The sequence below is a fragment of the Engystomops pustulosus genome, chromosome 6 (genome assembly GCF_040894005.1).
Source record: "Engystomops pustulosus chromosome 6, aEngPut4.maternal, whole genome shotgun sequence".
NCBI lineage: Eukaryota > Metazoa > Chordata > Amphibia > Anura > Leptodactylidae > Engystomops > Engystomops pustulosus.
The window spans coordinates 167,051,484-167,079,042 of record NC_092416.1 but is presented as its reverse complement, the minus strand read 5'-3'; the positions used below and the strand labels follow the sequence as shown (position 1 = coordinate 167,079,042).

At 44.1% G+C, this 27,559-nt stretch overlaps 2 protein-coding genes across 5 annotated transcripts; both read right to left on the bottom strand.

Annotated features, from left to right (window-relative positions):
- Positions 1 to 354: 354 nt before the first annotated feature.
- MCRIP1 (MAPK regulated corepressor interacting protein 1) lies at positions 355 to 7,427 on the bottom strand. Of its 4 annotated transcripts, none has more exons than XM_072112249.1 (5): positions 7,302 to 7,427; positions 2,801 to 2,846; positions 2,285 to 2,403; positions 1,623 to 1,724; positions 355 to 777 (listed from the first exon to the last, which is right to left on the bottom strand). In XM_072112249.1, the coding sequence occupies exons 2-5, from the start codon at positions 2,806 to 2,808 to the stop codon at positions 713 to 715; spliced, it is 294 nt and encodes a 97-aa protein (XP_071968350.1). In that variant the 5' UTR covers positions 2,809 to 2,846; positions 7,302 to 7,427; the 3' UTR covers positions 355 to 712. The 4 variants fall into 4 exon arrangements, with proteins under 4 accessions (XP_071968350.1, XP_071968351.1, XP_071968352.1 ...); XM_072112250.1 differs by having other exon boundaries at positions 7,247 to 7,367; XM_072112251.1 differs by lacking the exon at positions 7,302 to 7,427 and adding an exon at positions 7,172 to 7,272.
- Positions 7,428 to 10,410: 2,983 nt separating this feature from the next.
- PPP1R27 (protein phosphatase 1 regulatory subunit 27) lies at positions 10,411 to 26,425 on the bottom strand. The gene is made up of 3 exons (XM_072112248.1): positions 26,052 to 26,425; positions 23,895 to 24,045; positions 10,411 to 14,625 (listed from the first exon to the last, which is right to left on the bottom strand). Exons 1-3 carry the CDS (start codon positions 26,218 to 26,220, stop codon positions 14,502 to 14,504), a joined length of 444 nt encoding a protein of 147 aa, XP_071968349.1. The 5' UTR covers positions 26,221 to 26,425; the 3' UTR covers positions 10,411 to 14,501.
- Positions 26,426 to 27,559: the final 1,134 nt, after the last annotated feature.

Genomic DNA, 27,559 nt, shown 5'->3' with positions numbered 1-27,559 from the left:
ACTTTTTCATTAAAATAAACCAAAAAAAGACCCTAAAACCACACATATTTGATATTTGCACAACATTCAGTACAATAAATCTGAAGCAATAATGAACCTGCACGTTGACTGACGTAAAAGATGATTTTTCAGAAAATCACTTCACAAAAAATGTTGTATAAAGCCCTCCTTATGCTTTATGTAGAGTAAACCCCACAGCTCTCTCAATGTGATAATGAGAGAAATAACACAGCTTCCAGATCCTGAGTCCACCAAATACATAAATATGAAGTTATGTCATATCCTTCACGTGTTTTACTGCACGGATAACAGGTATGTAAATAGATGGAGATTGCACAAAGAGGTTGGACACGGTGTTATTAGCCATTTAATAGCCTGACGGTCTTGCAGGGCTCGGTGCAGGGGTGAACAGTATAGCACAATGCAGAACAGCATTAATACATAACCCCCGCAATGTCAGGTCCTCAGTTAAAAGGGTTGCAACAATCCACCAGAATGTGGGTATTAAATGCTTAGGGGAGGGGAGAACACATATGGGAACAGGGAAGGGCTACGGGTTAAAGGGAATCAAGAGAAGGACAACTCGGCCGAGTCCACACAGTACAGTCCCAAAGTTGTCCTTTTATGTCGTCAATGGACAATGGAAGAGAATGAAAGTTGAGTCCAATGTGTGTCAGTGGAAGGAACCATCAGCCGCAGAGAAGGGAGGAAGTTATGACTTTTTCGGGTCTTGTGTGCTTCTTCTCTTCAGGTCATTCAGATCCACTGGCTTAAAAGCTAAGAAGACAGAAGGCGAAGGATGAACAAGGAACAGTCGAACAGTATCCAAATTATAATTAAAGGGGCTCTCACTGGTGAATCAGCTACCCAAATAAGACACAGCACTCCAGAGAGCCCCACTTCTGCTTCACAGAGCGCATGGCAGTGGAAAGTGCAGGGAACAGTCCCACACAAGGGAATGGGGCTGAGATGCAATACCATGTGCAGCCACTGTTATATATATCACCATATATGCAGTGTTGTGCCTGGCTGGAAGATTAGAGACAAAAACACTCATCTAAGTGCCTCTTCAAATTATTACAACCCCTGTTACCTATTCAGAGTCTCAGGATTCCCCAGTTGGACCACAAGATCTCTTAAAGGGAACCTGTCAGCATAAATTAACCTAATAAACCACTGCCAGTACGTTGCCAAGCAGTTGAACACATTCCAGATCGTATTTCTTTCATGACCCAGTGTGGTGGCATCAACCAGAAAATCAACTTTGTAAACTGGTTGTCAAGGAGGCGGAGGGTTTAACACTAATGACAGTACAGAGGAAATGGGCAATACCCACCATGGAGGACACCCGTCTCTGTGACAGATTATTACATGTGTGTCATACTGGTGGAGTTACACTCACTAAGTAGTTATATATACCTATCAGTCTCTACAGCAGACCCTGCCCGAGGCTGCAGATTATCTGCCGGTTCTCAGGAGATGTCCATCTAAGATGCATTTGATGTGCACAGAAGTAGTTCATTTTCAGTGCCAGAAATGTCCAATTTTCTGTCACTATTGGGTTCTTTCTAATGCATGTGATACCTTAAGTATTCTCTTCAGTTCATACTGACGGTACTCACATTTCAAGTTGTTGCTTGGCTGCTTCTCCACATACTCTTCCACAAGTCCACGGTCCACGCCAGATACTTGGTTTCTTAAGTCCCGCTCCACAGACTGCCACGCTGAGATAGCAAGACACGTGGCACATATAGTTATCAACCTTATGTCACACAAGTCTCACAACTAAAGGAAATGAACTACAAGTCCAAGGAGTTGCCCCACCAAGAACATGCATCACCAGTCCACAGGATGGCTGCAGAGCATTACCACAAATACTAGGAATCCAAGGGGGTTTTCCCAAGTATTGATTACCAATCTATGGGATAAGGCATCAATGTCAAACTGGGAATGTCCGACACCTCCGCTGATCAGCTAAAGAAAGCAGCCTCTTCAGTGCTTACCAAGCACAGCACCGTACATGGTATAGTGTCTGTCTTAGGTATTGCAGCTTGAATAGGACTGAGCTGCAAACAAGTCATGTGACTGATAACAGAGCTGCTCCTTTAAAACAGATCAATAGAGGTATCAGTAAGGAAGGAGCATGAGCGACCAAATTCTCCATTCATTAGGGGGTACAACGCATCTATGTGATCTGTGGTGGTCCCACTAATAGCAAGTTACCCGCTATCCTGTGCAACCTAGTGACTGGACAACCCCCATTAAGTGACCCTATACGTCTTACCTTCGTAAATAAAACGCACGTTCTCCTCATGAGCCGGGGTGAATATCTCGCTGCTGCTGGGAGAGCGCGTGGTGCTCGTGGGCCGCTTCCCGTTATAAACTACACGAGACACTGGCGAGCTGACAACGAAGAAGGAGCAAGTGTTACAATATTATGGGGGACATTTATCAGAACTTCTAAAATAATCGCAACTTCTCAGGTGTGGTGGAGTGGGCCAATACTTTCTAAACTCTCATGATGTATCTGCCGTGGTGGTGGGTGGGTTTATCATATGTCGGTGTATGGTACGACGGCGTATATTCAATCTCCCCAAAAGTTTTCATCTGCAAAGAAACTGCTAGGAATCCCTAGTTACTCAATCTGATGCGACTAAACGGCAATACCGCACATGGCCTATAGAAAAATGTAGCGCTGTTATGAGAATAAAAACAGAACCCGTGTTATTTCTAATCACGACCCTTTAAACTAGGTATAAATACACACTATGACCTGGTGTTACCTTGCTTGTACACTCACCTGGTCATTGCTAAGCAGTCAGGGCTTTGTCAGAAGGCTGGAGGTTCTGAGAAGAAGAAGAAGAGAAGGGTCAGAACCACAACACGATCCACATGTCCATGACAGGAGAAGGTCAGGCCGGCACATGCATTACTAGGAGGCTACGGAGAGCGGATCAGATAACCCCCAACTACATGTAATGCACAGAAACTCTAGACCCCGCACGCTGGTATGAGGGGAGTCAGGAAGAAGGGACATAACATGAGGGGCTTACGTTACGCCGTATAGATGCTGAAATCCGTGTAATGGTTAGGACCATTTATATCCATTACCTAGTATGGAAGTATTGTAAGAGGTGGCAGTATACAACCTACCGCTTCACACAGGGGTCTGGGGGGCCATAATCGGTGGCAGTACAAGTAGTCTGAACACTCCATATCAGACGCTTCAATTTTGCCTACGTATCACAGCAACCCCTCTGTAACAGTCAGCATAGACTGCGCCATCTACAGGTCTATGGGCATCTGCCATTCCCGGGTAACACGGGAGTTTAAGGGTTAAACACCCGAGATTGGAGATAACAGGTGACCTCTGTGACCTGGGCTTGTCATCTGATGACACCACCATTGTGTAACTACACACAGGAAAGTCATGCACAACAATGCTGCAGCCTGTCACATGTATTAGTACAGATCTGTGCACAGCTGTAGTCTGTTACAATGCATTAGTGCAGGAGACTAATGCATGTAACGCCGTAGGCTGTTACAGTGTATCAGTGCAGAAAGCTAATGTATTAAAAGCTGTTGGCTGGTGCATATATCTTTACAGGACAAAGCTGTAGTCCGTTACAATGTCTCAGGGTAGTCCATACACAGATGTAGCCTGCTTCCATTTATCCGTTCACAACAGAAATGTAAACAAAGCTGAGGTCTGTTACAATGTATAAGCACAGGTAAGTTATGTTCATATAGTTGTAGTCTGTTACAATGTATCAGTGCAGCATAGCAATGCATGCAAAGCTGAGGTCTGTTACAATGTATAAGCGCAGGTAAGTTATGTTCATATAGTTGCAGTCTGTTACAATGTATCAGTGCAGCATAGTAATGCATGCAAAGCTGAGGTCTGTTGCAATGTATCAGTGGAGGTAAATAATGTACGTACAGATGCAGTTACATTGTACTGGTACAGGTAGGTTATGTACATATAGCTGTAGTTGGATACCAGGGTTGTGGAGTCGGAGTCGTGGATTGGGAGTCGGTGACAATTTTGGTAATAAATTTTGTTGATAAAATGGAACGACTGTGACTCCGCAAATACATAATACATTATAAAAATGTTCTTTAACTCTTGGTTCTGTTCCTGATCTAAGGATTTAGGCCAGGCGAGAACAACATTTATTTATTAACATTTATTTGATGTGCCGTATTGTCATACTGCGCGACTTTAAGGGACCAAATACTGCAGCTTCTCCTCTCCTCCCTGCACCGCACACTGCACCTTCTCCTCCCTGCACCGCACACTGCAGCTTCTCCTCTCCTCCCTGCACCGCACACTGCAGCTTCTCCTCTCCTCCCTGCACCGCACACTGCAGCTTCTCCTCTCCTCCCTGCACCGCACACTGCAGCTTCTCCTCTCCTCCCTGCACCGCACACTGCAGCTTCTCCTCTCCTCCCTGCACCGCACACTGCAGCTTCTCCTCTCCTCCCTGCACCGCACACTGCAGCTTCTCCTCTCCTCCCTGCACCGCACACTGCAGCTTCTCCTCTCCTCCCTGCACCGCACACTGCAGCTTCTCCTCTCCTCCCTGCACCGCACACTGCAGCTTCTCCTCTCCTCCCTGCACCGCACACTGCAGCTTCTCCTCTCCTCCCTGCACCGCACACTGCAGCTTCTCCTCTCCTCCCTGCACCGCACACTGCAGCTTCTCCTCTCCTCCCTGCACCGCACACTGCAGCTTCTCCTCTCCTCCCTGCACCGCACACTGCAGCTTCTCCTCTCCTCCCTGCACCGCACACTGCAGCTTCTCCTCTCCTCCCTGCACCGCACACTGCAGCTTCTCCTCTCCTCCCTGCACCGCACACTGCAGCTTCTCCTCTCCTCCCTGCACCGCACACTGCAGCTTCTCCTCTCCTCCCTGCACCGCACACTGCAGCTTCTCCTCTCCTCCCTGCACCGCACACTGCAGCTTCTCCTCTCCTCCCTGCACCGCACACTGCAGCTTCTCCTCTCCTCCCTGCACCGCACACTGCAGCTTCTCCTCCCTGCACCGCACACTGCAGCTTCTCCTCTCCTCCCTGCACCGCACACTGCACCTTCTCCTCTCCTCCCTGCACCGCACACTGCACCTTCTCCTCTCCTCCCTGCACCGCACACTGCACCTTCTCCTCTCCTCCCTGCACCACACACTGCACCTTCTCCTCTCCTCCCTGCACCACACACTGCACCTTCTCCTCTCCTCCCTGCACCACACACTGCATCTTCTCCTCTCCTCCCTGCACCACACACTGCATCTTCTCCTCTCCTCCCTGCACCGCACACTGCACCTTCTTCTCTCCTCCCTACACCACACTGCAGCTTCTTTTCTCCCCCATGTGCTGCTCTGCTGTGTGTCCCGTGCTGGTAGTATGTGACAGCATCATGACCCACAGAAGAAGTGTAAAGGAGCAGGAGAGGACCCAGGAGCAGTACAGTACAGCTGACAAGAACTAACCAATGGGTCCTCTCCTACAGTTGCTCTGCTCTGGTTCCTGACCTCTATGCATACAACCAGCGTCAGGAGAGGACTCGGAGCAGTGCAGACTGCAACTCATGGCTTGACAGGCTGCCTGTTGCTGAAGCTTTGCACCCCTGATTCCCCCTTTTAGTTGAGATGAATGTGGCGGCACTTTATGTACACGCTCAGAAGTGGAGAGATGCAATACACTGCATCTGCTTCCTATAGCAGTCCATTGGCTCTGCTAAGCGCAAATGTCGCTCAGTCGGAATCTGGGGGATAAAAAAAACGTAGCTTGCTATGTCATTTCATCCTGCATATTTTGACGAACAGGGCGCTTAGTAGCAAGACGGAGGCAACAACGTATTAAAAAAAGTGGTGTGAACCCACCCTCAATAGTGTTACACTGTGCAAGTAAGCAATCGACACGCAGCTATAGTCCAATGCAATTTACTGCATCAGTGCTGTATAGTACTGCATACAAAGCTGAGGTCCGGTAACAATGTTGGGGTGCAGGAAAGTAACGTCCATATAGCTGCAGGTGGTCGCATTGTATCCCTGCAGATAAATAATTCATACACATCCAAAGTAAGTTATAAAGATCAGTGCAGAATATAAATGAAGACAAAACTGTGGTGTGTAATGTTTTAGTGCAGGTAAGTAATGTACATACAGCTGCAGTTTGTTACAGTGTACCAGTGCAGGTAAATAACGTACATATAGCTGCGGTTTGAAACAATGTTTCGGTGCAGGTAAGTAACGAATAGATGCCATTTGTTACAACGTATCAGTGCAGGTAAGTCATGTATTAACTGTAGTTGATATTATATCTCTGCAGATAATCTTTGCATTGTTTGCCAGTGCAGGTAAGCAATCAATATCCAGCCAATGTCTGTTAACATGTGTCAACGCAGAATAGAAATTGTTACAATGTATCAGTGAAGAATAGTAATGCATATAAGGCTGCGGCCTGTCACCATGTTTCAGTGCAGGAAAAAAGGCACTCATTGCTACAGTTAATTACATTATAGCTATACAGGTAAGTAGTGCATGGACAGCTGTAGTTGTTACCATGTATCCAAAGCTGTGGTCTGTTACAATGTATCAGTGAAGAATAGTAATGCATCCAAAGCTGTGGTCTGTTACAATGTATCAGTACAGATTAGTAATTCATACAAAGCTGTGGTCTGTTACATTGTATCAGTACAGATTAGAGATGCATACAAAGCTATGGTCTGTCACAATGTTTCAGCGCAGGAAAGTAGGGCACTCATAGCTGCAGTTGGTAACTTTCTAGCTCTACAGGTAAGTAATGTGTGCACAGCTGTGGTCTGTTAATATAGATCAGTGGTGACAGTTAATGTACACATCCATCGCTGCAGTTTGTTCCAATGTATCAGTGCAGGCTGTAGTATAACATTGCCTCTGATCTGTTATATGTGATTGCAGACATTAGGATAGAGCCTGGTTGTGTTACAAGCAGTAGGACAATACTCAGGGCAGTGCAGTGTATGATTGTAGTATCACACACAAGGACTGGACGTGACTGATGTCCTCCATTACTAGCAGCAGGTTCATTCCCTGCATGAGCCATGGCTACAACCTCTACATCTCCACAGCAGCAGTGATAACAAGTATAACAGGTGCAGTGGCTGCTGGGAGTCGTAGTCCCCACACACCTGACCCGGCAACACAATCACTCTGCACCGGCGCTACAGCCGCACCCCCTCATTAACCAGGTGTTCACACTCTACCGGTCAGTCTAACCGCCATCTTCCGGTTTATTAGCCGCCACTTCCGGCGTCTTACCACTACTGTTGTTGTTGTTGTTTCTCCGGTTCCCAGCTGGCAGGCCCGGAGCGGAAGTGACGTCACGACAACGCGCGCGCGCGTCACCCCCTACCGGAAGTGTCAGGAGAGAAAGAGAGAGAGGGCGGGAGGCGCGCTCCCGCTTAGCACGTGAACAGCAGAGAAGGGGGTTGCTTTCCGCGCCTGCGCAGTAGACGGCTGACATGACTACCCACGTTTTGGATGGTTTATCATCCCAAATAACATGGGCAGATATTTTATTTCATTCATTTATTCTTTTTTTTAATTTTAGTTTTTTTTTATTCCTTCTTGAAATGCCTCCATCACCAAATGAGGGCTTCTTTTATCTATTAGTGAGTAGTATTTTTCACTGGCGCCATGTAACGTCTCCTGTAGAATTTGCAGAATTTATTATAGTTAGATTTTAGAAATTATTTTGTGGGTAGAATCAAGTACAAATCATTTCCAGGTAAGGAGGTGGAGGAGCGGTAACCACAACCAGTTACGGTCTCATGTACCTTCATGATTCCGTTTATATACATGCTGGATACCGATACGTTCATTGCCCGTTGCGTTTTTGTCATCGGGACAGACAGGAGGTCAAGACAGGTAGCTCAGAGTCCGGAATGTAGCAGTAGGTCAGGGTAGGCAGCACGGGATCAGAGTCAATAACAGAACCGGGGTCACAACAGGAAATCACAGAGGAAACACAGAGCATCAGGGTCAAGCTTTCTCAATGGCTATATGGCACAAGGATCCAGCGGGGTGTGCAGGGAGAGGCTGGGTTATAAGGGATACTGGGAATGGCCAGCACCAATGATTGGCGCAGTGGGCATTTAAATCCTCGGGAGCCGGCGTGCACACACCCTAGGAGACAGGGATGCGCACACACGACCGCAAGGACAGGTAAGTAAAGCAGGTGCCACGCTGGAGCACGGAGAGGGGCACAAGCACCCGTAACAACGAGGAGCTTCGGTGACGTAGACAAAGTGCCCCACACTAATTAGCATAATTTTTATACCTCTATTGCCGCAATAGCTGCATATAGTTATAATAAAAGAAGATCTGAGGAACATTGTTCCTTGGGAACTTCTTAATAGGACGCGTCTACCATCGGCAAAACTGATTGTTAGAAGTCCTTTTACATGGGTTTCATAACATAACACCTTTGCTTGTTCTTAAAATCCAGAGTAATTTTGTTGTTTTATAATCTTTATCTTACCTGGCTCCCTGCCAGTGGCTTCTAGTTAGTCCTAGGGGGCAGTTCAAAATTCAGGAACCATTGGCTTATCAATTCCTCCTTCCATCCTCTGCAATTCTGGTCCTTCCACTTGCCTTATGCTTTGCTTGCTCTTGTGTGGTGAGTTCCAGATTTCTGTCATGCGCAATGAGATGGGAGGACAGAGCACTTCTTCGCACCTGCGTTGCGTACTACGGCCGGTTGCTAGGTGGTGAGCAGTACACTGTGCTCGTTTTTGATGACAGGCTCCCTTTAAGCACGGTTTACAACAATTATGAGTATAAAAGTAGGCAGAAGTCTACTTATAATAATAATTTCAGTCACGGATCTCACACTGTGATCACGTGAAAGGTTGGCATCAAGTTAAGCCCGAACAGGTTCTGGGCATAAGAACTGGCATTTCACTGGGCAGAATGCCACTTATTAATCATTTGAATAATTAATGGTTATAGAGGGTTAAATAACTTTGGGATACAGACCTCATAACGAGAGTGATGCAGCATATCAAATTGAGTTGAGCTTAGCCTGGTCTGAACAGGTTCTGGGCATGAGAGACGGTATTAGAGTTGGCAGAGGACTACATTTACTGATTTGAATAAGTAACAGGTGTCTTTACAGACCTAGATTACTTTTGGTCGCTGATTCCTACCCTGTCAACACCCCAAAGGGTGATCATACGTATAAAAGTCAGTTGAGTTCAGTCTGGCCCAGACAGTAATGTGATGCCATGCTGAGGCCTCATGGGATTGACTGCAAACCAGAGTAGAAGAAAAAGTAGGGGTATCGAGACAGTTTCCCTTAAAGCAGGGAAGAGGTAGCATGGCAAAAAATAAGAGCAGTGATGTGATAAGCAACACTAGAAATTATTTTTAGGAAATTCATTGCAGTGAGTCTGGTTCACCAAAGAAGATCATTCTAGAGTATGGGGACAGCACAGAGGAAGTCCTACAGAACTGAGTAGGAGGTTTTGATCTCGGAAGATAATGTTCATAGTTCTTGAGCTAAACTGTAACCACAGATATAATAGTTGATAAATTAAGTCACTTTTCCATCAAATCCAACCTTAAATGGTGTAAAGGATGCCCCATTGTCATGGTTACAGCCCTAGGTGTATAAAGATCTCTTTACTGTCTATTCAAGTATTTGTACGTTGTAATTATGATTGTTATTACTTACCCGTAAATTTCAATTTTGTTTCCAAATGGAATAATCCCAAATTTAATCACCCATTTCTTCTATTACCTTAGTCCAGAGGTGGCGAACCTATGGCACGGGTGCCAGAGGTGGCACTTGGAGCCCTCTCTGTGGGCACCCAGGTCACCATTTAGGACTCAATACCTTCTCCTGCAGTCACAGGCAGCACAGTACATGCCACATTCAGCGCTATTTTAAAGTGACTAGAAGTGCAGGAGGAGCAAGGAGCTTTTGACATTGCTGTATAATCATTGTAGACTCTTCTCCAGACCTGTGATTGATCCTGTTAAAGGACCTTGGAGGGAAACTACAATAATAATCAGAATTTCTTCTTCTTTCTACTGCATTGGTGTCCTCAGGATGCCAATATGTTTGAAACCTGTTACTTTAAATTGGCATTTGGCACTTTGTCAAAAATATGTGGCTTTTGCTTGAAGTTTCGGCACTCTGTCCCCAAAAGGTTTGCCATCACTGCCTTAGTCCCTTTCCCCTCCGCATGTTGTATGCCCAAAATCTTATACACTATTATATGTGCTAAACTATATCTGTATCATGAGCATCTATTTCCCTCTTGATACATCCATTAATTTTATCCGGCTTGGCAGCAGCTTCCTGGCTCAGGTCGCTAAAGCCACTTTCTACTAACATAATCATATGTAGTGTCACAACACAGGATGCACACAAAAGCACTTTTATTAAAATAAAAATGATATATTTGTAACCAAACAGATTTTTTTTTCCAGGTTTTGGGTAATTCCTTGCAAATTCTGGCTATAAAACAACACATTAGAACTATGTGCCGTACTTTACAAAATAAGCAAAAAGACATAAACTGTAGGAAAACGGAAGCCTCAGACACCATCTGATGAGTTACTTCAGCTTCACATTGTTATTGAACTCCATCCTCTTCTCCAAGACGTGGTATAGTACCGTGTCCTTAAAGGGGGCGGACAGAAATTAGTATTTATACCATCAATAGTTGAGGGGCAGGGGGACACCGAGCCCATGCACCAATCAGCTGTTTGGTGGCACAGAGAATAACTCGTATGAATTCAGAATAGGAGTCATGCAGGGGTGTAACTACAGAAGTAGCAGCCATAGCAGCTACTTTGGGGCCCATATTGTTAGGGGGCCCGGCACCCGACCTGACACACTGAGGAATGTAGGATGTGTGGCATTATACACCTATTATGCTACAGTATATGTGTATACTAGTGCACATCTTCCACAGCTTACATGTGCAGTGTAAGGGACAGCAGAACGGCAGGACTTCCCCATGTGGTCAGTAGCTGCTGGACCCCGGAATAAGAAGACTGCAGATTGTGGGGCACATGTAACAAACTTTTGGCTTGCGTGACTTTTTATGGTGTTTGTGCTCATTTGCGACTTTTTTATGCGCCTAAAACAGTCTCCCTTCAATGTTCGCCGTTATCTAGTTTTCTGCAATGTTCCCTGAGTTATCACCTAAATTCAGATGTCAAAGTTTGAACTTTTTAAAAAGAGTCGCAATTCTTTGCACAAATCTACATCTGCCCCTCAACAGGTTTAGAAATTAGCTGGGGAACTGTTTGCGACTTTTGGAGACTTTTGCTTAAAAAAGTCGCAAATTGACTGCAGACCAGACGCCACATTAATCAGTAAGGAAAAACCAGCAGGAAGGTCAAGAAAAGTCCCCAAAAAACAACCGGACAAAGCCAGACTTATGATACATGTGCCCCAGTGAGTATATACATACTGTGTTTGAGTGTATACATTTATAGATGTTTATATATGCTGTATGTGTGTGTGTGTATACTGTATGTTCATGTGCATATGCTGTATCTTTGTGTATGTGATTTGGTACTGTACTGTATGTATATACCGGTGCATATATGGTGTATATACACTGTATGTGTAATAATATGATGTATATAATATATGTGTGTGTATTTGATGTGAATATACTGTATCATCAAGTTTACCATCAAGGTAAAAGTCTTCTACTTGCCCATGGAAACCAATCAGAGCTCAGCTTTAATCTTATAAACAGCTGTGGAAAAAAATTAGAACAGTTCAGCTCTAAGATACTTATGATAAATCTCCCCCTATGTGTGTGTATATACTGTATGTATATGTGTATAAATGTATATAGTGTACATAAAATGTGTATGTGTGTGATTGTACAGATATGTATATATTTTTCAAGGGGAAGGGGGGCTCTATGCAGATGCCTCTCCTAGTTACGCCCTGGTGCCACAGTTGTTCCTCTCTCCCTGCACCGAACAGCTGATCAGTGCATGGGCCCCACCAATAACCTATCCTGCTGCAGAATGATATTTTGGTAATTTCTCATCCACTTTACTGGTGCTATACAAGACACTGGATTAGCCAAGTCTGCTGCAGAGTCTGCTGCAGCTGATCCTAGTCTTTGGAAGATGCACATTTAAGCCGTGTTTTTTTGTTTTGTGTGTGTTATTGTGCGGTCACACGTTGCGTTTACCGCATGCGTTTAAAAACGCATTGGAATAGCTGAAGAGTGATTTGCCTAATTAAACAGCGGTTAACACGTGTGTTTGCAAAACGCAGCTGTTAATGTATTGTTAACGTATGCATTTGTTAACTCATGTGTTAACGCATGTGTTAACATTTGTGTATTGTAAACACAAGTGTTAACAGCTGTTTAAATAGGCAAATCACTCTTCAGCTATTCCAATGCGTTTTTAAACGCATGCGGTAAACACAACGTGTGACCGCACCCTTATATAGAGATATTCCCCTGAGCACCGAGAGTATTAGAGCACCTAAAATTAATGCTTCTGCATGCCGTTGCAAAAACCCTATTCACAAATATGGGATGAAAATGTTATTTTACCAAAATGTGTGTCAAGATTCTGTCATGTGACCTTTCCCTAAATTTGTAAAAATTTTGATCTGTCGGGAGGTCTGGGGGGTGAGATCCTTAGATTTGTAAGCTTTGCTACTCTCTCCAAGGTCTTTTCATTTCATCAGAAATGGAGGGGCCCAGTAGCTGCATTCAGGCTGTGTTCACATGTGGCGCTTACAGTGCGTTTTGCAATACAACAATTGAGCAGAGGAGATTTGCCTAATTACATGGGAATGAACATTTGAGTTTGTTAACTAAAGTTTAGCACACAATTGATTTTTCTTTTTTAGCATTGTGTTTTGTGAACGCTATTGTTAACAGCAATGTAATTAAGCAACTCTCCTCTCCTCGGCTATTGTTTTACATTTCAAAACACAATGTAAACCCTACAGCCTTAGTGATCAGCGGGGTCACCCGGAATGCAACAATATAAAATCTTCAAAACTTTACAGCGACAGGTATACATGTAACCTTAATCACTGTAGACCACCAGGGATTATAAGGAGCACTTTTACATGTAGTTCCTATATAAAGATTGGATAGTGTGTATAATGGAGGCACAGAATTTCCACTAAGGGCTGTGAGCGTGCCTGCTCCCTGCAGCGGCCGCCACATCCCACTATGCCCCCACATGCTGGGGAGGCAGCGTATTCGCTATTTTAATTGCACTGCGCATGAATTTGCGATTATATCACTGGTTCTCCCCCCCCCCCCAATTTCTATATACCGTATATACTCGAGTATAAGCCGACCCGAGTATAAGCCGAAACCCCTAATTTCAACACAAAAAACTGAGAAAACCTATTGACTCGAGTATAAGCCGAGGGTGGGAAATGCATTGGTTACAGCCTCCCAGTATATAGTCTGCCAGCCCCTTTAGCATACAGCCTGCCCAGCCCCTGTAGCATACAGCCTGCCCAGCCCCTTTAGCATACAGCCTGCCCAGCCCCTGTAGTAGGAAAAAAAATAACACTGTACTCATCTTTCCGACGTCCCCCATAGGTCCTCTTCTGTCTCAGACTGTCTCAGACAGAAGAGGACCTATGATGTCAGATGATGTCAGAAAGTTGAGTTTTGACTTTATTTTTTAGTTGACTCGAGTATAAGCCGAGTTAGGGTTTATGAGCACAAATTTTGTGTTGAAAAACTAGGCTTATACTCGAGCATATAAGGTAACTATGATTGTACAATAATAGCCACTTATCAACAGGATAGAGTCTGGTCATTGTAAGACGGAAGGACTGAAAGAAGATAGTTGTTGGACATTGAAGACTCAAATTCAGTGTGAGTCATTTCAGGAGACTTAGCTTTCTGGGGGTCACAGTGATCCGACACATGTATGGGGATCAATGTATTTAATGGCACAACCCCTCCGATAGTCTGGCCGACCTTTCTTGAGATGTTCTGTACAATCCTTTTCATTTAAGGCTTTCTTTTACACTAACATATGCTACGCCAGGGCCCGATCGTGTGAAAGGGACCTAATATGAAGACTGATCTAAACATCCGATTATATATATATACGTATAAATTATGTACATTCCAAGACACTTTAGTACACAAACATACACAGCCCTGTACACAAGGAAGAGTGATGTCATCAGTCCCATTTTCAAGCCTCTTCCATATAAGAGTAAAGTCCACACATGGCCGCCCTGCTTCCAGGGAATCCCAAGGGGCTTTCCAATTGGAAGGTAAAGATTAGCGTTGCTCTGTCACTGTCCTGTCCGTTCCAGTATTTGTGTGACTGTAGCTGGACATGAAACTCCTCAGCCATGAGATGGATTGGGAAGATGAGAGCACCAGAAGAAATCTCTGTAGTCCACGTTCTCCCACCTCAAAGGAGCAGCAAAGGTATAAAAATGGCCACCCTGCTGGGACCAGCGTACAGTTCAACGGTTCGTCAGTCGCCGTCTTTTGTGGAGAAGAGCTGCACCAGCTCCTCGCAGTCAGAGTCTATCAGTTCGCATGGCTTTTCTCCCTCGCTGTTCACAACATCCTTTTCCGCTCCGAGTGAGAGTAGGTACCTGGGTGGAGACAGAAGGACACTGTTAGCACAACTTTTTGAATGGTGGTGTTTTTATAATTGGTTGGTATTTTTTCAGTCACCAATCCAATACTTTCTGGGTTACCTGCTGCTCTCCTGGGTCAAAAACACTTAGACCTAACATTTCGAAAAAGACCAAGAAGTAGAAAGTAGCACTGTACCTGGGAAGGTGAGGACTCCAGGAGGAATATTGCTAGTTTTTGTTTTGTTACCTATTCAACCCCCTTTCTAAAAATTTGAAAGGAAAGGGGGAAAAAAATCTGATCAGTGGTGGTCCAACCATTGGAACCCATGCAATCACCATAACGGGGGGTCCCATTCTCGCTAATTGACGGAGCCACAAACCAGGAGTGAAGGCTACACCATGACAATGGAGGAGGATATATAAATCTTTTTTTTGTTGTCTCTAAAATGTGATTTTGTTGAATTTTGCAATTTGGGGGAAGGAGTTCTGGAGAAGTGAGCCAACCTACTCCATTCTTATTTACTTTGGACAACTTAGTCCAGATTTCTCATTGAATTGAATCCAAATGTGTTAAAAAAAAATTAGCAAATTTAGGCAAAATGTACTCCAGTCCTCTATAGGTGCAGGACAAACATAGGGCTGTGGTTAAGCTCCAAAAACCTGAGGTAAGATACCTGCTTCATGATAAGTTGTCCCAGTGGCGTAACTAGAAGCTGATGGGCCCCAGTGCGAAGTCTGTGCCGGGCCCCCGACTATAATGTATGTAATAGGCTTCTCATATGGGAAAGTGACACCATAAGGGCCCCCTAAACCTCTTGTGCCCGGGTGCGACCGCAACCTCTGCACCCCCTCAAGTTACGCCCCTGAGTTGTCCTCTATGTACTTTGGAGGACTTGCGTCTTTCCTGTGTGTTCCACCTCATTCTGGATGATATTGACTGATACAAAAAACTGATGTAATAACTGAGGTGTGAATTGGCCCTTTTCCTGATGCTGGGCCCCTTTTAGGTCTTTACAAGAAGTTCTTCAATGGCTTCAGATGCAGCGGGAATGAACTAAATCTAACTTGGACCTAAAATAGAGCGTGCTAATACTGCAAACTGAGTGAAATGACTTGGCACGCGTGCCGCCAAGTGGCTTGTCCTCTTCGCTGCCAGCACAGTGCCAGTCCAAATGAGCGGATCAGCGGACTCTTTCCAGGTTGTTAGGGAGACGCCACTTTACAACCATAACATGTTAATGGGTTTTCAGGCACATCCCTAGACTCTCAGATTACTCAGCTCAGGGCAGATTTGCCACTGCACAGAGGGCAGATCAAGGGCAATGAGGATGGCAGGAGTTATACCATGACTGTCAATCCTACATTAACCATACCTCTGTACTATATATTTAAGCAGAGAACCTCTTTAAAGGGATTATAGCATATAGGCGACCCTTTCTTGAAATGAAGGTATTCTGTGATCAGTGATCTCATTGGTAGTCTCATTGTAGAAGACTACTTTTTACCAACTCTTTGACATCCATAGTTGACAACAACCTTATACATTGTCCATGGGTACATTTGATTAAATAAATAAGGTCAGCTTCAGCTCTTTAAAGGGTCTAATCACTGTCATTGTGATCAGAACTGGGACAAGGTCCTTTGGTGCAAGGAAACCTGTCACCAGCTTTTACACCACTAGACTAACAACCCTCTCAGGTACGGTACGAAATGTCCTTCATAAAATTCCCTCTTTTATGAAAATACTTAAAGCGTATCTGTAAAGCTATAGTGATTTTACCAAATTATTATTTGTGATTCCCCCTTTGAAAACAAGCAGAACGAGGCCTACTTTGTGCTGCTCACCCTTTTCTTTCCAAAGTTATGGCATTTTCTGTTCTGAAAGTGTTTGACAAAAATCTTTCTCACTAGAGGTGAAGTGGGCAGAGACTAATGTCTGTCAGTCTATGCCCTCAAGCTGAGGCCAGTTAGCTAGCCCACAGATCCTATGATGCCTTGTGTTCTCTCTCAAAGTAATTTAGCTTTAAATTTATTTAGTTTCCCACAAGTAAATCACACAAGGATGTATATGGTGACAGCCTGGAAGTTTCCAACACATGGAGGTGCAGGGGACATGTACAGTGCACATACAGGATGTATATGGTGATAGCCTGGCAGCTCCTATCACGTGGAGGAGCAGGGGACATGTACAGTACATACAGGATGTATATGGTGACAGCCTTGCAGCTTCCATCACATGGAGGAGCAGGGAACAAGTGGTAGAAATCATAAGTAAACCAGTTACATGCAGTCTATAGCCTGTGCTGGGTGAGCAGTAAGGGTTAATAGCTTATCTGGACAGAGCTAATACTGTCTGACAGGGAGGGGAGCAGTGAGAAGAGCAGAAATAGACAGATAAAGTTCTGTAGAATCACAGACTGGGATGGAGAACTGATAAAGAACAGGGGAGATCTTGGATCTCACTATTCTGTGCAGGAGACATCTGCATACACATTCAGCTCTGCTGCATTCACTGTTACATGGCCTCCTCCTCTGTAAGCAGGGAGCAACAGCTCCTCCCTTCCCATGAATCCGTAGTTTGTTTACACTTTGTTTCTCTCACGGATTTCAGGGCTTATCAGCACATGGAGAGGAGGCAGCCATAGCAGCACTGAAGTAATCTGAGGGTTATAGCAAGGAATCTACTGCATATAGGTATAAAGATAATAGGCAAAGTTGTTTTACATCCCAAGAGCTATTGATTTATGAAAAACAAAAAACCTTTACAGTTACTCTATAACCATTTTCCTATGAAAAAATCTCCAATGTCTAATGCACATGAGTGGAGAAGAGTCACTTTTTACCTAAGATGTGTCATTTTTTCCATGCTGGAAGACAGGGCATCACTGCGAATGTATTTATCTTGGTCTACAGCACCTAGAAACATGCTTCATGGTGTCATATTAGAAATAAGAATCACATCTTTCAAAATGGGGCTGCGGGAAGTTAAAGGAAACCTACCATTTGATTTGATGCATTATGAAGCATACATACCTTGAGAATGCTGTAGCTACACTGATGCATGATCATATCTTGGTTAATCCCCGTGCTGAGTGTTTTTGCTGATAAAACAGAAGTAACATTATGATAATGAAGCTCTGTGGATTCTATGGCTGCTTCAGCGCTTGCTTTCCTGGTTCTCATAGCAGGAGAGTTTCTCTCTCATCATCTCCTGCAGTTTTCTTCCTGCCAGACAGAATAATCAATTGCTGCACCATCCTCCAGCTGCTGTGTATGAGTCATTCAGCTCAGGTTGATTAGTGCTTGACTAGTCATGTTTTATTTAGCAGCCATTTGTAATTCCAAGCTCCCGTGTGTAATGTGTTTAACTTGCCAGACATGCTGATCCAGCTTTCCCAAAGTTGAATGTTATAATTGTTATATCAGCAAAACCACTCAGCTCAGGGATTAACCAAGATATGATCCTGCATCAGTGTAGCTACAGCATTCTCAAGGTATGTCTGCTTCATAATGCATCAAATCAAATGGTAGGTTTCCTTTAAAGAGATCAGTCAGAATGTGAGCTGCAGATAAAATCCAAATGCCACCTTTGTCTTGAAATCTACCATCAAAATCCATCATAATAAACCAGGGACACTTACTCATAGATCCAGGCATATGACTTTGGTCATTTCCTTATATTTGTTATCCATGGCCTTCTCCTTCTAAAATCAACTTTTATAACTGTGCTAATGAGCCAGAAGGGCTCTGGGGGCATTACCAGTGCACCTCCATGCTGTAACAATGTTGAACCCCCCCTTTTGCTGTAATCTTACTGCAGCAGAGGAAGTTTCAGCACACATGTAACAACCTGTGAAACTGCAGCATAGAGGGGCTCTAATAACACCGCAGGAGCCCTTCTGGCTCAGAAGCATCATTTTAAAAGTTGATTTTAGAAGAAAGGAGGGCATGAATAACAAATATAGGAATATGACCACAGTCACGGTTAGTTAGTGTCCCTGGTTTATCATGATGGATTTTGATGGTAGATTTCCTTTAAAGGAAATCTACCACCAGGATGAAGGATTGTAAACCAAGCACATTGACATACTGGTGTGTGCCCCCTCTGGCCGGATCTGTTCTTCTTTAAGCTTCTTATGCCCAGGCTCCCTTAACACCTATGGAACCCAGAGCTCCTTAGGCTCATTTGCATAATTTTTAAAGCCTTTTTTTGAAAAAACCAGGGCATAAGAAGCTTAAGGAGGAGCAGATCCTGCCAGAGGGGTCACACACCAGTATGTCAGTGTGCTTGGCTTACAATCCTTCATCCTGGTGGTAGATGTCCTTTAACTATCTGCATCTCTGATTCTTTAGATCTTTAACTTGACATCAGCAGCATGTTTCTAGGTGCTATATAACCGAAGAAATGGACATCTGAAGTTACGCTACTCTTCCACGCATTAGAAGTGACTTATCTCTTCTCTGCTCATTTGCATATGCCTTTGAAGGAGATTTTTTTTAGTAAAATCTCAGTAAATAGCTGAGATTTCACATAAAGTAGAGAATTTTAGAAAGGATATTTCATACAATAACTAATTGAGTGGGCTGAGTTCAGTTCCGGTTTGCAGCGTTCGGGCCATGTGATCCGAGCAGTACGCGTTGCGAGTGTGATGCGAGTTCATCGCATCACACTCGTGAATGAAGAAGAGGCCTTAGTCTGACTGTATACTTTAAACAGCGATTGGTCTAATGCTCATTTAGTCTGCGGCCTCTTGATTCCTTTTCACATGATGATGGAAGCTTATGAGAACAATAGATTGGCCATTTTGCTCTCCCACATCCCTGATCCTTCCTTTCTGTGACATTGGGGGTAGGGTTGGGGGCTGCTATACACATTAGATAGTCAGACAGTTCAATAGGTTCAGTTGAGATAAACCTAATGTATGGTCACCTTAACCACTTAGAAAACAGAATTTGACTATACATTAGGCACAAATCATCTAAATCCCTGGTGCCCTCCATTGCTTCATTCACCTTCCCTACTGGGTCTCTCCTCAAATTGCCATTGATTTCTTCGGGGAACCTTCCTAACGTTCTCTTTTTTATTGTCCCAGTTCAGAGTAATGTGACTTACAGGCCTTGTTATTTATACCTAAAGTACTTTGAACAATTGTATAACTTTTTATTAAAAAAAGAAAAACAATACCACGCATTATGCTTAAAGTGGACAACCCCTTTAAATATATCTTCCAATGAGCTATGTTTATACATGCAGTGTCCACTAGGTGGCGCACTATGACCAATAACTATTATGTACTTGGAGAAGGAACAGGGAGGAATACTGCCCAGCAGTTTAAGAAGAGGAAAGGTATGCATAACCTAATCTTAAAACTACGACTCGTCTTCAGCAGAAGACCATCATGTGATGCGGAGTGTTAGAGGACGTGACCAACACATGCTCTATCCTCCTGCTGAAAATGAAGGTGTCCTTCCAGCTGGCAACGGATTGTAATTAATCCCTCCGTATAAAACTTATAAAATATAAGTTTATAACCAAATATAAGAGATTATAACTATTTTAGTTCGGTCCTGGTAAAACTCCTTGTTAATATTATTATGTAAGAAAGACTTCATATTACAGAGAACCTTCCACATCTCCATCCACCAGTGATTTCCACGTACCGGTAGTTGGAATTTTCTCTCTAGTTCCCACGGTTTTTGAAAAAATGATTGTCAATACTTTTGGCTTTTGATTGTCAGTTGGGCGGAGCCTGGTTGTCTTTTCTGCCTCCAGGACCACCCATCTAATTCTAAGACTAATTAGAATATTGGGGCACATTTACTTACCTGTCCTGGCGCTTTCTCTGATGTGCATTGTCCGACCTTAATGCACTGTACCGCGATTCACTAACAGCGTGCGCCCGATATCCTGCATGTGTCGCTTCCCCGCTCAGGTCCGTGGAGTTCACCTTCTTCTTCCTGGTGCATGTAAGTGCTTGTTCTTGCAACACAATTCAAATGTTTAAATCCTGCGCTCATTCTGAATCAGTCAGATCATCCGACAGCTCGCCCACCGATTTCTGTCACATGAAAGCCAGCACAGCTGAGCCAAAAACCGATCGCGTGTGACACAATCCCCTGCTAAATACCTGTAACAGCGACGTAAATCCCAAAAAACGTCGGGAAGTCCGACGGAAATGCGATCTACGGACCCTTAGTAAATAAGCCCCATTGTTTACTGATACCACGCAAATTTAGCCCTGTACTGCCTGATGGGTGGTCCTGGATTGGAGCAGACAGCCTAGCTCCGCCCATCTGACAGTAGAGAGAATGATAGAAAAAAAATCCAAATTTGCCAGAAATGATAGAACAATGCCAGTTAAAGGATGCAAGGAGTTGTAGTAGGTGACTTGAAAGGTCCTCTATGACATGCCACGCTTTATACAAATGGCCTATTTTCACCAGGGACACCACCTGATTTACTTCTTAGGCTGCATGCACACAAACGTATGCCCGCACGTTTGATGTATGGCATAAATCCGGCGCCATGGAGAGGAGGAGGGGTAACCTCTCCATTGAAATGCACGGCGTATGGGCTGCACCATGGGGAAAGATAGGACATGTCTATATCGCTCTGTGCGCCCATTGCTGTCTATGGGGGACTCACATACCCCTACTTCCCCCATACGGTAGTGTGCATGCAGCCTTAGAAACAATGGTGGAGATTTATCAAAAGTGCCTGAGATCAGAACTGTTCTAGTTACCCATGCCAACCAATCACAGTTCAGCTTTCATTTTCCCACAGCTGTTTATAAAATGAAAGCTGAGCTCTGATTGGTTTCCATGAGTAACTAGAACAGTTTTACCTCAGACACTTCTGATAAATCTCCCCCATCTTTGTAATCTGGCAGTCTTAGGGTGATGCCACAAATGGCTTATTGAATCCGTTCTTGGTCCGTTTTTAAGCAGTCCATTAAAAAATGCAAGCGTTTTGACAGGTTTTACCAATTATCTTAATTAAAACTGGTGAAAAACGAATGCATTTTTGGACGGACTGCTTAAAAACAGACCAAAAACGGGTCCAAAACGCCATGTGGGGCATCACCCTTAGATAGGATTAGGGGCATCTATTATTCTTTCTACATGAAAAACTATCCTTGCTGTCCAACCAGTCATAGCATAGCTTTCATTTTATATCCTGTTTCTGAAAAATAAAAGCTGTGCTGTGATTGGTTGCTATGGACTATTTATACAGTTTTCTCTCTTGACTGTTACTAAGTCGTTTTCCTAAGTGCTATGTATAGAGAAAATCCTGCTCTATCCTGAAAAGCCGGATCTGGTCTGACATACTGGTTACTAGGAATGTGCTTCCTAGCAACCACAATGTCCTTATGCAGTGCGCCCCTAGTAACCAGTTATTGTTATTGAGCTGCTCAAATCCTATCATATAATAAAGTATATAAACCTACGACCTCTGTTATGATTGCCCCCTGACCCTGTCATATGTCATATGTCACATTTTTTACATTGACCCTGTAATACATATATACAGTACATTGTAGTATGCCAGGGACAAGGAGGTCATAAATTGGGGCTCATTTACTAAGGGTCCATGGAGCGCATTTTGGTCAGGTTTCCCGACGATTTCCGTTTGGCACCAAATTGCCCCGGGATTTCGGCGCATGCGATCGGATTTTGGCGCATCGGCTCCGGCTTGCATGCCACATAAATCGGGGGACGGGCCGTCGGACAACCCGACGGATTCGGACAAGACGCAAGATTTAACAATTAGAATTGTGTGGCAAGTCACACATTTACAAGCACCGAGAAGAAGAAGATGAACTCCGGCGGACCTCGGCGGGGAAGCGACGGATGCAGGAACTCTGGCGCACGATCCTAGTGAATCGCGGCAGCTCCGAATCCTTGTGGGACAACGCACCCGCGGGATCGTGACAGGACCAGGTAAGTAAATCTGCCCCATTGTGTCATAGTGATGTGACCACCGAAGGAAGCCATTACACATTTGTGGTGAACAATAAAGTAGAATTATGGGTAAGAATTATCTCTATTACACAATGAAAATGGAGCTGCTGTTCTGGATCCAGTCTCAGTGTTGATCCTGACACCCAAATATCTTGTATTTCCTTCTGATTTGATATTTATTAGTATCATTAAACTTGAAAGCCCCATTTTGGTGGCACAGATTGTGCTGAGAGCCAGGGTCGGCTCCAGGTTTCAGTAGACCCCTGGGTGACAGAGCCTCAGTGGGCCCCTTTGCAGTGATTTCACATGGTGGTATTAAAAATACAGAACCTAAAACAGTCTCCTGTTCCCTAAAATATTCCCTAGTTTATCATCCCGAACAGTCCCCTCATGGCTATTTTATATAAATCCACCCTCACTCCCTACGGATTCATTAGATACAGCCCCGTTATGTGGGGACCCCCAGCAGCTCTAGACCCCAGCACTTGCCCAGCTATGCCCAGTGCTTACGCCGGCCCTGCGGAGAGCTATTCCTTGTGTCCCTAGATACCTGTCTAAAATCTTTTGTAAAAACCTATTGTGCCCAAGAAGTCAGAAATACTCCCATGCACATTAGATGGCCAACAGGTCCCATTAAAGGGATTGTCCAACAAGTTAGCCCCTTTCTACAATATAGGGTCTAACTTGCCAATAGGTCAGTGATATTAATGCTGAAAATAAATGAATGATCCTATCACTTTTCAACATTTCAAGATGGCTTTAAAGCTCCTCTTCTGTACTCCACCACTGGCAGTCCATGTCCCAGACTACCCTCTATTATTTCTATTTCCATTGGTTGTCACATTTCAGGGAGTGTTCACACATTGCGTTAACATGTTTCAAGTGCTATGTTAATGTAATGTTTTTGTAGTATAAACGCAATTTGATTAACACAGCGTGTGAACTAGTGATGTGTTGTTCGCGAACGAGCTGGCTCACTTAACCCCGCCCCTAAGTGGCTCACCATGCCCCCTTTAACGCGATACTATCAGGTTAAAAGTGGAGTGGTGTGGGGTGATTAACTGGCCTTATACATGTAACAGGGAGCCGTTCAGGAGCCGGCTCTTCTTAGTGAGCGGAGCCTAATGAGCCAGCTCACTAAGAAGAGCCCATCACTAGTGTAAACGCACCCTCATAAGCAGGTCATTTAGGTAATGGGATAGAGAATCCGCAACTGGACAATCAAATCCCCTGCAGTTACTATCACTGGTTTAGCAGAGCATAAAAATAGAAAATGTATAATACATACAATATCATTGTAGAGTCGCATGGTTTGACCTTACCTTGCAATGTGCGGATGTGCATCACTACATGCCATGTGCAAGGGGGTCCAGCCGTTTTCATCCCTCTGTTCTATGTCTGCTCCATATTTTATTAGGAGCTTTACACAATCCAGATTCCCAGAGAGGACTGCTTCATGCAGAGCACCCATACCTGAAAGAAGATTCGTCCATAAATTTGTATCCTTTTGCATTTATAAAACTTTGGGGCATACAACATTACAATAATTACTAATCAGCATTATCCATTAAACAGCCCTATATAGTTAAAGGGAACCTGTCAGCAGGAATTGACATGTTGTCAAGCAGCTGAACACCTTCCAGATCATTTTTCTTCCATGAACCAGTGTGGTGGCATCATCCAGAAAATCAACTTTGAAGTGAGATGTAAATTGGTCGTTTAAAGTCAAGGAGGCGGAGATTTTAACACTGATGTCAAGCTCTCTCTTCCTCAGAAAACCCCTTCCCTGTAATTGATGGCCCTTTATTCAGAGACATCACTAACCAGATCTCCTGAAGTCTGATGCATGATGTCACACACAGAGGAGGAGGCGTTCAGAGCTCCACACCTTGACTTCAGTGTTAAACTCTCCGTCTTCTTGACTTTGTGCAACCAATTGACATCTTACTTCAAAGTTGATTTTCTAGAATCTGGATCATGATAGACACAAAAACTAGAAGGTGTTACTCTGTTTTACAATATACTAGTAGTGGTTTATTAGACCAATTACTATTGACAGGTACCCTTTAATGATAATAATTTCTAGATAAATGCATAATACATGGTAAAAATAATCCCCCTACATATTAATATTTCTGGGGATGTTCTTCCAGGTCCTAGTCCCTTCTTCTTTCGCTTTGGTAGTCTTAAAGAAGAACCCCTACTCTGACCATCTATAAGTAAGGGGGTTTGGGTCTCAGTTTCAGTTGCACATTGTTCCCCAACAACTTCCTATCCTTTTTGCTATCATATAACTTGAGACACTTTCCCAGAAGGTTTGTTTCAGACTACTAAAACACAGTGTACGTAGAGTACAAGAAGCGGCTCCTGATGCTTTGTGCATGCGCAGAAGCCTCTGGTCCTGTGCCACTCTCACTGAGTGCTGGTAGGCACTACGCCTGTGTGGACCGTGCTGCCATGTCCAGAGGAGACATGGACCTAGGAGGGGGGGGGCGGCTCGTAGAGGCTACTCGGCCCGTAGAGTAGCCTTAGCCTCGGTGGTCACAGAAGATACTCCACGCCCTGAAGTAATTAGCATATAAATGAAATAAAGTTTTAAAACATAGGCAACATTTTAGAAAATAGTTAAAACTGTATAGGGATGAAGGATATTTGGCTTATCCACCATCCAGGTCCTACTAAGTAGGTAGATTCCTGGCAGTAGTTTCCTTACAAAAGAAACAAATTAGTGGGACACCTTAAAAGGAGTCTACAAGCATCTAAATCAACCCACAGTCGGTATTGTGTCTGTTTCGAGACTATTTTTAGTTTCTCTGTGATTTAATAAAAGTGCTATGTTTATCTTTATGTAAATTAAATTTTCAGTGCACCAGGGGCGGGGCCACATCTGCTGAAGCACCTGTTGTCTTCTATCTATGATGTTACCACCCAGTTTCACCACTTTCACTCAATCCCTCGCAGAAAGAAGGTGTAAAAGAAGAAAATAGGCTGACAAACAGGCGCTGCTCTATCCCTGGTGTACTGAAAAGTTCACTTGCATAAAGTTAAAAGTTACATTTTATCAGGGTGTGCACACAGGAAGCTGATGTGTAGCAAAATGATATAAGATTTCAATCGTAAAGTAGGAGTATATATGGCATTGAAATAGGGTGTGAATCCATCTCCATGTTTGTTGCAAGTTTGTTGGACTTGTTGGACTGAAATAGGCTAAAGAACTTTGAATAAGCTTCCATGTAAAGTTTCTTTGCAGCAACTTGACGACAGCAAATAAACAAGTGTCACATATGTCAGGGATTTCATTGGTGGAGAGGCCCTGGCAAATATGCCCAAGACTGGACAGGTCCCAGGAGAAGGAGAGCCCTGGTGGTAACATCTCTGGCTATTTTTACATATGGCTGCGCCATTTCCTTGCTCACTCAAGAACTTGCATTTCACTTGAGATCTTTTTGTCTAAATTTGATGAGATGTCATACCCTCACCTGTTAGGTAGATGGTATCCAACGTCACTTTTCGAGCCCGTATAAATCTCCCAACTTGCTCCAGGTCACCCTGTCGGATATGATCCAGAAAAAGAACGTCATTTGGAAAACGCACCGTCCGTGCCGACCTCAGGCTCCGCGAAGTCCTGTAAGAAGAGTAGTACCTCATCTTTTTGAGGATGCCGTGATCGGGGGCAGCGGTGGGTGAACTTAGCGCCAGCGCTGTTAGTTAAGTTATTTCCACTTGAGCAGAATCAGGTTTATCTCCTCTCCCACAAATTGGGGGTGAATTCCCGAGCCACTTTTAGGGATCGTCAACTCTGTAACATGGATCCGAATACTGATGGCCAATTCCACACATAGAGCGGCGGCACACAAAACCCCCCTTTTTATAGCTCTGCCTTCCCATCTATTTAAGGGACTCTCATCTCATCGCACTGTAAGGCAAACGACCAGCGCAGACGCCCACTGCAGTTCAAGAGAGGCTCATCTTACCAGGTCAACTGATCGTGAGAGCAGCTGCTACTCAGAGCTTCGCAGGGTCACAAGCAAGATACAAAAAATTGGCTGCAAGTTCAGGGTGGGGAGAGCGCGACCACAGTAATCCGTGACAACGCGGCAGACATGATCAGACCGCGCTATCTGTCCACCCACCAACTAGGAAGTTAGAAGGTGCCTCACTAAATAGGGGTCAATAAAGCTAGGTCAGGCCGTCTAGCCAGGGCATGTAATCGTACACATTACTATGAAGTGCAAAGCGAAGGTTTAATGCTCAAGCAAAATGGCTCCCCCGGTGCCAAGAAAGAGATCTCCTCACTGACAAATGTTACGTGGTTTACATTACAAGACAGATTAGGAAAAGAATTACAAGACTTTAATGCGTATGACTTGAAATAAAAGGATGGCGTTACAAAACAAGTGATTTCAAAAGCAAGCGATCCCATATGTGCCAACTTTCCAGGAAGGACGTCAGGAAGATTCTGGAAACGGGAACATTTCTTTCTCTATGTTCTGCCTGTTATACAGGACACATGGCATCAACCTGCAGCATTTCAATAACAAGTAGTACGTATGACACCCTTCAGAACACTACATAATAATTTCAGCGTCCCCAGGCCAGACAATCATCATACAGATGAACTTTACATCATAGTCCTGTCAATACGTATGTCTGACTAAGCACCTCTTATCTATATAGACCCCAGACCAGGCACCTCTCATCTATAAAAGACCCAAATCATACCCCCCTATCTACTCAGACCCCAGCTTAAACCCTTCATCTATACGAAACCCAGCCAGTACATCCCAATCACACACATCTATCTATACTGTTATACATACAGACCCCAGACCTGACATCTTTCATCTATACAAACTCCAGATCATCTACAGTCTCCACAGACCTCAATAATACTGGCATCTCTTCAAACCACAGACCTTCGTCATCTATGCAGACTCAGATCTCTATTATCTCCACATCATAACCCTACAGATATAGATCCCAAACC